General features: G+C 38.1%; 1 protein-coding gene across 1 annotated transcript; it reads left to right on the top strand.

The window, feature by feature from the left end:
* The first annotated feature begins 32 nt into the window (after positions 1-32).
* LOC115254680 (uncharacterized) lies at positions 33-15,059 on the top strand. Its single transcript, XM_029852312.2, has 4 exons — positions 33-449; positions 13,922-14,087; positions 14,234-14,747; positions 14,811-15,059. The coding sequence occupies exons 1-4, from the start codon at positions 73-75 to the stop codon at positions 14,981-14,983; spliced, it is 1,230 nt and encodes a 409-aa protein (XP_029708172.2). The 5' UTR covers positions 33-72; the 3' UTR covers positions 14,984-15,059.
* The last annotated feature ends 242 nt before the right edge of the window (positions 15,060-15,301 follow it).

The following is a 15,301-nucleotide window of genomic DNA, read 5'->3' as shown; positions in this document are numbered from 1 at the left end:
AGACTGTTTCGCTCCGCTTCGCTGGTTCACGGTGGCAGGAATAATGGCACAGTCTCCCGAGTCACGTTCACCATGGCAGAATACAGCGTCGATGAGCTGCAAGCTCCCGTCTGGATGAACGATCAGTTCTTTACGGAAATTCTGCGGAAATCTGAGAATGATCCATCGCTTGGAATTGTGGGTGGCTATGAACTGCTGCCAGCCACCAAACCCGGAGATCACTACGCCAGTATTATGTTCAGGACTTGCATCAGGTATCGGTTGAATGGACAGTCGGGTGAGCAGGAAATCAATTTGATCATCAAGGCGCAACCGATGGCCGATGGGTTCAAGAAGGAGATTTCCAAGGATAATGCTCTGTTTGCCAAGGAGATCAAGATGTACAGTGAGATACTGCCTGCTATGGTGAAAGTGCTGAAGGAAGCTGGAGAACATCTGGAGGTTGCCAGGTAAGCATTGTTCAGTGAATTTTGATTGGAGTTAACAAACACCCAGGATACTTCTATGAAAATTTCTATAAAAAAAGAGTAATTCGTTGGGGACATCTTCTTCTTCTTCTTGGCGTAAAGACCCGTTTGGGCCAAAGCCTACTTCTCAGTCATTTTATTTGAGAACTTCCACAGTTATTAACTGAGAGCTTCCTCTGCCAAAGATCATTTTGCATGTGTATATCGTGTGGCAGGCACGAAGATACTCTATGCCTAAGGAAGTCAAGGATATTTTTTCAATACGAAAAGTTCCTGGACCGACCGGGAATTGAACCCGTTACCCTCAGTATGGTCATGTTGAATACCCACGCCTTTACAACTGTGGCTGATAGAGCCCTCTTCGCGTGGTACATAAGACGGCCAGCGTAATAGCATTATGTGTCTGTTAGTGAAGTTAACGAAGTATGTATTTTATTATAATCATATCAAAATTATAACAAAATGTGATTCGTATTTTAGCCTCAGGATTACTAATTACTATCAAAATTTGATACAACTTTGTAACATTACTTTTCAAATGTAGAAAATTCAAAACTAAATTATAATACAATGAGTTATAAAACAACATTTGTAACATAATATGGTGTAATTGAGTTATAGTATTTTGAAAACACCAAGAATGTCGATCATGATTATATCACAATAAGTCATAAATATCACCGTTTGTTAGGATTATGTTATATTTTTGTTACAATGTTCTAGTCGGGTAATTCAAGCATAAATTTCCCTCTTTTTATGCCTTTTATAAATTGGCTTCTTTAGTGGTGTTGAGATAATCCCATATTCTGAATCTGCATGCCAAACTGAGCCGAAATCCAAATTTTCATGAATTTTGGTGACCGGGAACCTATTTAAAAATCAATTTGAAGTTTGTATGGGAGCGATTTGTCGCATCACCCCTCGTCGCATTTTGTACTGGGTGGAGCTGTCAAACAGTTACCCAGCTGTCAAAAGGTGATTTCAAAAAATCTTTTTGAAATTGATTTTAGGTACCGAAATAAAGTTCTAAAAATCTGAAAAAAATCATAGTGGCTCAGAAAAAGGTGCTCTTTCGTATAAAATCAAAAAATCGATACATTTTTCTTAATTAAAAAACCCAATTATGCACATTTTTAATTTATGCAGTCCCAGCCATGTGCATAAAAAGAGGTTCCAGTGTATAAGCCGCACCAAATTTGAACAATCATGACCTACCACAATAACATAGGGCCCACGATTATAAACGTATAGCTGGGCGATTTTCAGCATAACGAAGCAAAAGCTATGCGGCTGAGTGGGACTCGGCTGGCGGTCATCGGCAGGTAATGAAATTATCAGCAAATTGAGACGAAAACCGGCGTTTTTCGAGCAACCGATCATATCTGTCATTACTTATCCCTACAAATTTCTGCTGACAAAATATATTTTTTATGTTTGCTCCGATCCATCATATCACTTTTTCAAAAAAAATATGATTTCTTAAGAAAAACACCTGTAACTATTGAACCAAAACAGATAACGACCATCTCAGCACACGAACCGACGCGTGTTCAAATGCTCTACAAGCGTTTCTTAAGCGACTTTGATGAAAAATAGAAACTGAAAAAGTTAATGCCAGAAAACCGGTTTTTCTTGAACCACCCTTAGCTTATTCAGAAAAATATGTCTAGATCGGTCAATTTTAAAGCTACATGAAAACTGTCTTCTGAAAACTTGCTAAACATTGATAGATCTTCAACTTTCCCAAAGATTGTATACCGTCGTTGGGGGTGAGAATGAGTCAAAAAAGGATACTCAAAAGTTGTTTGTTAAATAACAAATGCAATTGAAGTCGGTATAACTTTTTATTTGGTATGTATACTCTTCTATGTGGTAATGACAGTTTAGCAAGAAAGTATCACGTTATATGAATTGCTTACTAAACTACAAATGATTGAAAATTGACCCAATCTCATTCCTTAGAGGGGTCAAAGTATTCGAAATCGCCTATCTAAGAATATACGTTAATTTTATTGATTGTGGAGTTTTGGATTTCTCTGGGAAGGAATCACCCCTCACGTGCAGCACACACAACTTACCCAGGCTGACGTTGGTTCGCAAGTGGCAAGAGTGATCGCGGTTGGGTGACGCCTGGAGTTGTTGACACGCAAGCAGGGATGCTAACATTGTCTGCTTGACAATTCGCACCACATTCAAATGCGCTATATCGCCTCCTGTGATCATTCTCTTTATCACAGCTTTATTCAGTACATCTTATATCTCACATCCTTCTTCTACTCTAAAGAAGTTTTACACATTTTTAACATAAAATTGAATTTCCGTATCTCAATTTGGAGTATTTACATACAATCATTCAACATAATTAACTGTTATATTACATCGTCACATACGTTGCAGCTGCTGCCATGGCTGCCGAATACAGTTTTCATTGTGAGGTACCATTCTGACTATGCTGCTGCTACTTTGTTTTCCAAAAAGATCGAACATTTTAGTACTTAATTGTAGGAATGATGTTTTCCGACGAGCAATGGTAGCTTGCACAGTGACGTCATCATTATCTCTTTCTTTTCCTCTCGTTCGGGGTCGCTCGATACAGCCGTCCTTTGCTCTCAAAATAGTTTTGAGGGCAATGCTTAAAATCATATGTGATTTTGTTGAAGTTTTGTTTGTAATGCAAGGCTCTATACTTGTAATATTTAAGAAAATTACCGCTTTGGTATTGGTTGGTTCTGAAAAAAAAAATCTTGCTCTTTGAGTCTTTATTCAATCTTATACCCGAATTTATCCCTTGCTCCGTCGTTTAAATTCGAGATATCTAATAAAATACATTATATATAAGCTGTAGATCTATCTATAGATAAAGAGAATAAAGCATTGTCATTCATTGAAACACTAGCCACAGAAAACAAACGGCATCAACATAATCCTTCTTTTGGCTAGCCGACATTGACGACACCTTTTGATAAACGATATATTGTAACCATTCGATCCCACATTGGTACGAATCAAAACTACGGGACTAGGGGCGGGACAGCTCTAATATTGATTAGCGGTATAAGGCAGTATTAAGAAATATTAATCCCAGAGGAAATCCTTTTTGAACGAAGTAAGCCATGCTTATTGAACTGGATTTGAACTGTCAAAATGTTTTCAATGAAAGTTGCGCTTTCAGGTTTCAGGTAGTATTATAACAGCAACATAAAGCTCCTTTATGTACTTCTCACTCCTAGAGCAATGATTTCGGACATATCGCTGGCGAACCCGATCAACGAACTGTGGTACCTCGAATTAACACCTACGTCCCGATTTGCATTCTACGAACATGGAAAGCTCACAGATCATAACTGATACACAACCGAGAGTCCACCTGCAGATCGAGATTACAAATAATCAATTAGCTAGGCCCAACAATCTCAAACTAGCAGTGGCACCATAGAGTTTGGTGACACTCAAACCAGAGAGGCATTGGAGTGATTGTACGACATTTCCCCGAAAACCAGTTCCCCGAATGAAGTTTCCCCGAAAGTTTTTTCCCCGAAAAACGATTCCTCGAAGGAACTGTTTCCCCGAATTGACCGTTTCCCCGAAATATTCATAAACCTATTTTTAGTACTGGTTTATGATGACTTTCTTGATTAATTCCATTGTCTGAACTAGTTATTGAAACGAAATAGCGGAAAGTTAGTCTGAGTACAAAGTCTGTCGATGTGTAGTCTTTCGAAAGATATCAAGATCATGGAAACTTTCACACCTTATTGATATTGTCTTATCATGAATTTTTAGAGATATAATGTTCTTCATGATGCTTCAATGAGGTTTGATCTTCTTTCAAATATGGGTCGTTCTTTTCTGTTATATTGATTGAAAATGATATGGCACTCAACCAAGACCACACTCATCATAATTTTCCCTTCTTGTATTCATAGGCTGTTCTTTTTATTTATTTTTCAATATTCAATCGATGAAAACCCCCTTTAAACTTATAATACCCTCAAAATGAGTCATCAAGATTGTGGTAGTAATCTGCTAAAATTCTTTGTCATTGTATAACACATGATCCAGATAACTTAAACTTTAAGTCTTAAATTATTCTTGCTTGCGAAAGAAGGCTATGAGCATAATTTTAATGGGTATTAACAGGCTTTAAAACGCAAAGCCAATGGAACTCAATTTGATTGACAAATAGATTTGAAGCTACGCACTTTTTTTTGTAAATGAATGTAGCATTTGAAATTGACATTTCTATAAAACATATTAGTAGTTAGGCTGCCGACAATATTTTGAAAAAAACAGCATATGATGAAAGAAGGGAAAATCTTTGATGAAGATATCTACTATAACGACTACAGATACTAGAACAATTGGTCACAAACCAAAAAAAAAACAAATATATCAGCAGTCGAATTATCGATGATTAATTGAGCAGCTCAACTTTAAAGAATAGCCTTTGTTTGAAAGAAGGAAAATTTTAATAAACGAAAGGTTATAAATCGAGCCAAAAAGACGGTGCTGGATCATCAGGCAGAGTTATGTCAGGCCGAAGTATGTTAAGCCGCAGTCCGGTTGAGGTGAAGGCCATGAAAAACCCCAGTTTGATCATATATATGTAAAACCCAATACTCAAAAGAATAGCCGACTTCTCAAAGAAGGTAAATCTGTCATGAGACAGTCAGTGGTTTAATAAATTACTACCGTCAATAAGCTATGGAATATTACAACTAAAAACAACTGCGTATTGTAAAAAGAAGGGAAATTTTCAGTTGGAATGTAAGCAGAGTGATCAATTAATGATTAGTACTTCAGTAGCAGTATAACAACAACATCAAGAAATCATCTGAGAAAAGGGAAAAAGATAAAATAATATTTTAAAATCATGGAAGTATATCCCAGTATCCATAGAATGCCCTAGACTCAAATAATGTAAAAAAACTCAAGGGAATCAAACAAATTCTAGGAATTCGAAAACAAATTTTAACATCGTTAACGAAGAAAATTAGGAAGACGGCCTACTGTCCCGTTCTACCATATGAACATCAGCTCAGCAACCCATTCGGCTTAACGCACTTCGGTCTGACGTACTTTGGCTAAGCCTACTTCGTCATAAAGACCGGATCCCCCTAGTTATACATTGGGTGAATATTAAATGGCATATGCAATAATCTTTTCGGGGAAACAGTACATTCGGGGAAACATTTTTCGGGGAAATGGTACATTCGGGGAAAAAAACTTTCGGGGAAACTTCATTCGGGGAACTGGTTTTCGGGGAAATGTCGTACAATCATTGGAGTACATAATGCCATTATTACACGGAAACAAATCTTGTAGTAAATATGACTAGCAACAAATGTTCGAATTGACTATGGTCATATCTTTTGAACATAACAACAACATTAGTCAAAACAACCGAGTTATTGTCAAAAATACTATGGTTTCCGCAAAAAAACTATAGTATTCCTGACTATTTTATGTAGTTAAAAAATGAATGCTTTTGATACCATAAATACCATGCTTGCGGTAAATATGACCACGCTTTTTTACAAACCTCAAGAACTTTTCTTCATCGTTGCTCTGTTTTACCATGTTTGTGGTTGAAATAAGAGTGTTGTACCAACAATTTTCAGCTGACTACATTTTTAGTTGAAATTTACCATAAACATGGTAATTTTTTCTCAGCGCAACCCGATGCTTGACAGCGCCATTTGTAAACAACTCTCTTCAAAATCAGACACCTGTGTCTCATTTCAAGTTTTCATTTAGTAAAATCGTTCAATTTAAAATAAGTTTTTGAAATAAGTGGAGAAATTTGACGTTATTGTGGATGACACGCTGACTGACCCGGAAATTATGAAAGGTAAGCCAGTAATTTGTGTTTTATACGAGAAATCAAGTGCTAAGTTCCCCCTGTTATTTTTTTCTTGCAGAGGAGGACTATAATTCGGAACTTGAAAAGCTAATTTCTGAATGTGTTTCGTTATTTATGCGATTCTCATTCGTAAGCACCTCGAAGGGCCCCAGCAGCTGCACCAACAAAAATAAAATATCAAAAAATTCCCTGGAAGCAACGCCTGATGACAACTTCCGTGACGACCGAGCTGCAGCACGACATTCTGAGCCGCAACGAAAAAAGAGAAATCGTCGTCAAATATTACGGGTAGAGTATGTGAATAGTGTAACAATTTCGTACACAGATTGATAAATAAAGGAAAACGTCTAATCACTCTATTTCAAAAATTATTTATTATAAATAACACAAAATGTAGTTATACTTACTATGCACTAAATCATTCCAAATGTTGTTAAACTGACTGTTTTTGTAGTAAAATGCAAGGTTATCAAAATACTACAGACATGGTAAAAATAACAGAAAAGCCTTTTAATTGAAATATAGTAAAATCAACTGCGCATGTGGTTAGCATGATCAGACATTGTTGTCTGCTGAAAATTGTAGGTAGGTTGCGCTTAATTTAACCCCCTGATATGGTAATTTTTACTGCAACATTCCTTTCCGTGTAGAAATATCCGCAGTTCTGTTAATGCCAATTCTGTCCCATTCTTGAAATAAAAGTTTAAAAACGTACTCAAGTATTCAATACAGTTTTTTATTTTCGTATTTATTGGATATTAAAACAACTTTTTTCTACCATGCCGACTCGTATTGAAAGTACATTCAATTATATCTCGGGTTATATCTGATGAAGCCACCTTCCTGCTTTTTACTCCAGCGACACAAGTTTCCGAAATCCATTTCCCAGAGTTCAGCTTAGCTCACGTAATTTTCAGAGCTAAAATACATAATCAAAAGAAATTATTAAATTTGATTGAATTGATAAAAATCTACAGACCAATTGTATTTTAAGCTCTTATTTTCGTGACAGTTTGTAGTTGTATTAAAAGTCATGACATACTACACAAAAAATGTTTCGGTGAAGCATGAAGATTAGGAAACTAATATTTATTAGGCGGTATTAGCATCGGTATTAGGATGTGTCCCGCCCCTAGCTACGGGATTTTTCTAATATTTTTTTTTGCGTACATTGCTAAGATTTATCGGCCACGACAAACAACACGATGTAAGCTTTAGATCCGACATTTGCACGAAAGAAAACAACGCGATCTTGCTAACCAAGCTTTTCGTCAGCAACACGCTGCGCTGTAAGCTTCCGATCCGACATTTGCGCGAAGCAAAACAACGGGATCTTTCTCCCCTAGGTTTTCGTCAGCGGGCATTGCCGGGATTCTTCCTCCACGACAAACAACATGCTGTAAGCTTCCGATCCGACATTTGCACGATGCAAAACAACAGGATCATTCTTACCTTGCTTTTCGGCAGCGGACATTGCCGGAGGTTTTCCCCCAAACAACACGCTGTAAGCATAAAATAACAGAATCACTAAACCTTTACTTACCAGTTACTGCTGCTGGTTTATTTTTCTCGTGTTTTATTTCTTCGTCGATAATTGTCCATGTACAAAAAATCATCCGGAAGCATGCACCATCCGGAGCCCACGATGAATATCACACCACATTTTTCACTTTTTTGTGTTGTCGTTATTTTCTCACTTTCGCATGCAAATTGAAGAGTGATTCCTCCCGGCAAAATAATAAATTGGTTCGATTTTTTTTCGCAATTGAACGAAAAACTGGCAGGAATTCGCCAATGTGGAGTTTAGGATTTCTCTGGGAAGGAATCACCCCTCACGTGCAGCACACACAACTTACCCAGGCTGACGTTGGTTCGCAAGTGGCAAGAGTGAACGCGGTTGGGTGACGCCTGGAGTTGTTGACATGCAAGCAGGGATGCTAACATTGTCTGCTTGACAGTTCGCACCACATTCAAATGCGCTATATCGCCTGCTGGGATCATTCTCTTTACCACAGCTTTATTCAGTACATCTTATATCTCACATTGATCATATGTAGTAAACCTACTTAAAACACAATGTTATCATGAAAAAAAAAACTTAGGTAATTTTAAAAGATGATTAATCCACCTAAAAGGGCTAATACAACTGAAAAAATGGTTGAAATTTGATAAAATAACGTTTGTATGTTGTATCACCATTTTTAACTATCATAATCATCCTCATTTAGAGTTTCAACCTCCATGAGAGGAAGTGGAGGGGGGATTACAATGAGGGAGGGGTGCATTGAAAGATTGATTGAAAAAATAAAAAAGATAGTTTTAGTATACTGCATAAGAAATGTTTAACCAAACCCTCCGTTATAAACTCTTATGTACATGATCATTGGGCTCTATATTGCTAAAGTAAATCACTCCATCTCAAGATAGAGGGTCGTTCAAATAATATGTTACATAACAAAAATGAGTGGAGAAGAAGAATGCTATTAAGTCTAGTTCGTAAGCTTACGATAGTGCAGTACACTACAGATTAGCTGATGATTAGAGGAGCTGTTCAAACGCATGGGTGTATTGTTATAAATGATTTTAGACACTAAACGTATTAACACACTCGTTTGACACTTCTCGACATATTTTCGAGAGAAAGCGTGCTTTTATGAATATATGGTAAACATGGCACCACTCTAACGTCAAATGAGGACTGGGTAACAAGTTGAATTTTAGTTAAGGTTATGTGCACTCGATAACTTGCTTGACCCAATCTCACCCCCATTCTTAATATTTAGACATGGGGTCGAAAATATTAAATTTTTAAATAAAAAGAGCAATGACAGCCCGCTTTTTTCATTGCATCAATCAGGTAATACCTACAGCTAACCCCTTATAAGAAAATTTATGGTTAGGTACTTGTGTTACACATTACGAAAGAGATTTTTTTTCAGAGTGATTTACTAGTAACTTCATCATATGTATAAGTTTATCCACAAATTTAACAAAAACCCATTATTACTGTGGAGCGGACCTGGTGTGATGGTTAGAACACTTGACTATCACGCCGAGGACCTGGGATCGAATCCCACTCCCGACAAACTCGCACAATGTGAGTTCTTCCTTCGGAAGGGAAGTAAAGCGTGGGTCCCGAGATGAACTAGCCTAGGGCTAAAAATCTCGTTAATACAGATAAAAAAAAAAACCCATTATTACTAAACATCTTATTCTGCATCATGACGTGTAAAAACATCTCCTCTTTGAAATAATATAATGTTTTTAATAAAAATTAGCGATAGTTGATGAGCTATTTCAAATTTTATGTTTCTCCGTTTTGACCCAATTCCACCCCCCAGACCCATTGTCACCCCCCCCATCGACGATATAGTTGTTCTTGCAAATAAAAAGTTTGGTTTCCAATTTCTTTCAAAATATGAATCACCCTAATTTTCATGCACATTGGAAAGATGGCCTTATTATTAGGGACAACTTTGTAGAAGACCATATTTGTCTGAAAAATCATTTGAAGGCGCGGAATGCATCTTTCCTCGTAAATCTTGTTCGTGTACCACTGTGGACTGTGGGGTTCGGCATCCTGATCATCGTTGATTAATCATCGTCGATTAATCATCGCGGAAGCTGTGGACAAGAGTGCTGCTAGATTCTGTAAGTATTGGGTCTAGTCCTACCGCAAGAGGAACACCACACCAATCGTGCTGCCGATCGGAAAATTGTGCTGACACCAACATTTGGTGGCTCCAGAGAGGAGGAGCTACTGCCACCAACACTTCTAAAACCGAAGTCTAATGATAGCCGAAGCTATATGCTATCTTCAGCAGAGTTCCTTGAAACTGCAAGTTCTACAACTTTGCTGAAGACATATACTCTCTAAATCATATTTTTTGGCTCGGGTTTACCTTGCAATTTAACTATACAGTGAATGTGCACAAAAGGAAGAGAAGACACTTCTAAACATATTTTCCAAAGACTCATATATACTAAAGTGTCATCTAACGGCTCTCAAAGACTTTGATTGTCTTTTTTTTCAGAATGGTCTCACTGTGTGCTAGAGGAATCTTCAAAAAAGGATTTTTTTAAAGAAACTTCTAGAGGATTCCCAGAATTAATTCCTGGAGGAACGCCACAAGAATCTGCAGCAGTATTTCAGTATGAACTCCTTGGGGTCTCTCGAAGGAACCTCTGGAGAAATCTTAGTAAGAACTCTTAGATCAGTTCCTTATGGCACTCCTGAGAGAATTACAGAAGGAGCTCCTGAAATTATCTCAGAACGAACTCTAGGAGAAATCCAAAAAAAAATCCGTAGGAAAAAAAGGGAATTTATGAACAAATGCCTGAAGGAACTCATGGAGGATTATCACTCTGCAGCAGGCGAATTCGATGGTATTTTTCATTATTAGAAGTTCACTCAGTTTGTTATGGCTGCATATATGTATAGAAAAATAAATAAGTCGTGCGTAATGTAAACGGCTATTTTAAAGTGATGGAGACGCATGGTCATTCCATACATATATGAACACAAAACATTAAAATTGCTTGAAAAAAATTTCTAATTTTTTGATATGTTATGTAAAAATAGTTACAACCACAGACAAACAGACGTAACACTCTTCAAAACGGTTTAGCACATGCATTTAACGATTCCATTTCATTTCTGTGACCCTTCCTCCAGAGGCACTAGTGTTCGATCGCTTTGACGTTTGCTAGTGTACACTAGACATGTTCACATTTTAGCAAATGTCTTGAATCTCACCGGTCAAGTAAGTATCATATTTCTCATGCCGAAATGAACTTCTGGTCAAATTTTCAGCTTGATTGGGTTCGTTCAAATATTACGTAACGCTAAGGGGGGAGGGAGGGGTCTGGCTCCGTGTTACGCTTCATACAAAGTTTCAAAGTTTTCCATATAAAAGTTGTTACGTGGGGGAGGGAGGGGGTCTAGGATTGTCAAATTTTGCATTACCTAATATTTGAATGAACCCATTGATAAAGATTTCGATGTGCTTCAAGTCGATTTGGTAATTTCGGGCTTTTCTACACACTTAATTTTGATTACCGAGTTCGGTAATTTTTTGACGAGATTAAAACTGCTGAGCACCGAGCTCGTTCAGCAAAAATGCATTGTTTACCTTTTGCATACGATTTTGACAGTTGTTTTACTGAACCTCAGTAAAATCGATTACCGAAACTACCGAGATCGTACTGCTGTTATAATCTCGTCAAAAAAGTACCGAACAGGCAATTCAGAATTAAGTGTGTACACTTTAAAAAATCATAACTATTGAACGGAAAGACATACAATAATGATTATAGCTCGAAATCAAAGCTTATCATATTCCACAAAAGTTGTCCATACATACTTATACAATTCTTGCAAGTTTTGTCAGTAATAAATTGAGTTTTGTTCTAAGTGGTACCGAAAAATCTGTTATCTTGGAGTCAAAATGGCATGGGAAGCATCGTTTAATGAAATTTTTTGATATGAAATATTCTGGAGATAATCATGTAATATATCCCACGACGATCCCCGTTCGGGGTAACCCTGAAGCTTTTTGTAATAATTTATTAAAAATGCTGAAAGCCTTGTCACACGCCATCACCCACCGAGGGAGATAAAAAATCACCACAAAGCGCCTATCGAATGGAAAAAATGAGCACGTTAGCATTGGTTTTTCATTGCTGATGACGATGACTGTTTTCAAATCGTTCTGATTCATCAATGAAATGTGACCAAAACAATCATCGTTTGGCAGAAAAAATCAAGGCTAATGTGCTCATTTTGTGTTAATTTTGATGTCACTTGAAGCTTTTTTGTCCCCCACGATGATGATGGCGTGTGGCACGGCTTCCAGCATTTTTAATAATTTATTCCAAAAAACTGCTAAATTATCTCGAACGGGGTTCGTCTTGAGAGATATGACATGACTATCTCCTGAGTATTTCAACTCCTAGAATTTCATCATTCCATGCTTCCCAGGCCATTTTGACTACAAGATAACAGATTTTTCAGTACCAATTAGAATAAAACTTAATTTATTACTGACAAAACTTACAAGAATTGTACAAGCATGTATGGACGACTTTTGTGGAACATAATAAGCTTTGATTTCGAGCTATAATCCTAACTGTATGTCTTTCCGTTCAATAGTTATGATTTTTTAAAGTGTAGAAAAGCCTGAAATTATCAAATCGACTTGAAGCACATCGAAATCTTTATCAATCTAGCTGAAAATTTGACCAGAAGTTCATTTAGGCATGAGAATTATGATATTTACTTGACCAGTGGGATTCGAGACATTTTCTTAAATGTGAACATGCCTAGTGTACACGTTGCCGAATGATGCAAATGAAAATTACAGGCGATTTGTGTAGTAGTGTGCGTGTTAGACAAACGTGAAATCGAAATCCATCATGGTTGACAGTGTCTCGTACGATTATACCAACAGGTGGCAGTGTGCTCATGAAAAAGACACCGGGTAAAAGCTTTTGATGAATTTCCTCTAAGAGGGAGCCCAGAACAGGGGTTTCCAATGGGCTTCAGGGGCGATTCAGAGGGTTGTTTTAGGGAATTTGGGGTGCCTTTTGAGGGCGTTCTGTCAGGTTTTGATGGCTTTTTCATGAAAATTACGAGAAATTCAGGGGCAATTCAATTGAATTTGGGGGTTTTCAGGGACGTTTCAAGGTGCTTTAAGGGCAATTCGGAAGATCTCAAGAGCCTTTAAATGGCGTTACAAGGGGTTTGAGGGGCGTTTCACGGTATTTCAGAGTAACTTCAGAGAATTTCTGGGGGTTTCAGGAGCATTTTAAGGGCGTTCCCAGAGATTTTAGGGGCGTATGACAGCCTTTCAGGGGTGTTTCGAGGTATTTCAGGTCAGGGTCATATCAGGTGGTTTCAAGAACATCTTCAAATCAAATAGCATTTCAGGGGCGTTTCAAAGGATTTTGGGATGGGGTCCCTGAAAATTCTCTGCAACTTCCTGAAACGCCTCAAAGATCCTCCTAAAACCCTCTGCGGACCCCATGTAAAGCACCTGAGACGCTCAGAAACTCCATAGAATTTGTGATGAAAACAGAACAATACATTAGGCAGTCGGGTGCCTGAAACTTTTGCCAGTCTTGGTAAGGTGGTATGAACTACCAACCAAGCCGATCTGTTTAAAAGCACAGGTCGCACGGCAGAAGTTTCACGCATTCGATGTATTCGTTCAATACATGGCCTACTTGCCTAATTTCACCTTCTATAAAATTTTCACACTTGTTCGCTACCTAGCGAATTCTATCATATCTATCATTTCATTATCCACTTTGATCTCTACTCCCTTATACTATGAGTAGAAAGAGACCGATATAGCCACAAAATCATCAAGTTATCAACCATTTCACAACAATATTGTTTTTCGGGGGGATCTAATTATTAACATATCTGATATTAGACTTAAATAAGTAAGCTCAATAGTTTTGAATAACATCTTATAATATCCAAAGTTGAACAAAACCAACGCACGAATAAAATCTTATTCAATTTTAAAAATGTTTGAGTCAAAATTAGCCTAGTTCTCGTGTTTTGATCAAGTTTGCATTTTTTTAGGTTAATCCACGCCTCGCTTGAACCGAATGTCGTTGTAGTCTTGGAGAGCCTAACGCCGAAAGGTTGGATTCCTGGCCGTGAGAGTGTCGTCAGCTTCGAGGAAGCTTTTCCCTCAATACGAAACATTGCTAACTTTCACGCTGCATCACTATATGTGAATCAACAGGTAGGTACTTACTTCACGGTATATTTGAACAGTGCAGCTCTAATTGGTTCCACCTTATCAGCCGTAGCCTTCGGTGCAGTAAACACTTGGTTTACCTATTTTCTAGTTCAAATGATTTTCATGCTTCTTCCTGTATTAATCTATAGATAATGGACCTATCCACAAATAGCGTGAAGGAGATACTAGCTGAAGGTGTGGTGCTCAATCTCTTTACCAAAGGATTTGAGGAATTTTGTGTCGCCATAGGAAAATGGGAAGGCTATGAATCATTCGTCAAAAAGCTAAAAACCCTCCTCAGCTCCATGGACCAGCGGCTTCAAGATGCCTACACTGTGAATCCCGCGACCGTCGGTTACAATGTACTCAATCATGCCGATTTCAGTTGGAAAAATGTGATGCACAAACGGAGTCCCGATGGTCGCAAAGTGGTCGATTCGATGCTGATCGACTACCAGTGCTGCCACTGGGGATCGCCAGCCGTCGACGTGTGGAGTTTGCTGGATCTGATCGTGGATAATCGTACCAAGACGGCTCATCGGAGCAGAATGCTCTACGAGTACCATAAGCAGTTTGCGAAGGTTTTGGACAAAATGGGATTCATGGGGAAGATTCCCACACTCGTGGATCTGCAGATGGAACTGCTGAGGAAAGGGTTCCTAGGTAAGATTGACCCTTGAATCTTTCACATAATGTTTCCATCCTAACTGAGATAAAACTTTGCAGAAGTTTTACACGTGACTGTGTTCGAAAAATACAAGTTCGTTCAAATGACGGACACAATGTTTGACAGCTTTGACGAAGGAAATCCGGATGATCCCTGCTATCATAATGAAGAGTATTGCGATATAATCCGCGCTGAACTGCTTTCGCTGTTGCATAGAGGATTACTGGATTAGGTTAGCCGGTGAAATTACTATGTAAACAAATATAAGATGAAATAAAATGTACGATGAAAGTTTTCTTGAAAACCAATCTTGTAGAGGATCACCGGTCTTATTAGCGTTTTGTACATGGTGCATTTGGTGCGTGGGTGAATCTTTTTCGACCGCAGTTTCTTCTGGAGCCCGTAGTAGGCCCGACTTCCGCTGATGATGCGCCTCCGAATTTCACGGCTCACGTTGTTGTCAGCCGTCAGTAAGGATCCGAGGTAGACGAATTCCTCCACCACCTCGAAAGTATCCCCGTCTATCGTAACATTACTACCCAGACGAATC

This window comes from Aedes albopictus, chromosome 3 (assembly GCF_035046485.1).
Source record: "Aedes albopictus strain Foshan chromosome 3, AalbF5, whole genome shotgun sequence".
Taxonomy (NCBI): Eukaryota; Metazoa; Arthropoda; class Insecta; order Diptera; family Culicidae; genus Aedes; species Aedes albopictus.
This window is presented reverse-complemented; position numbering and strand designations above follow the sequence as displayed.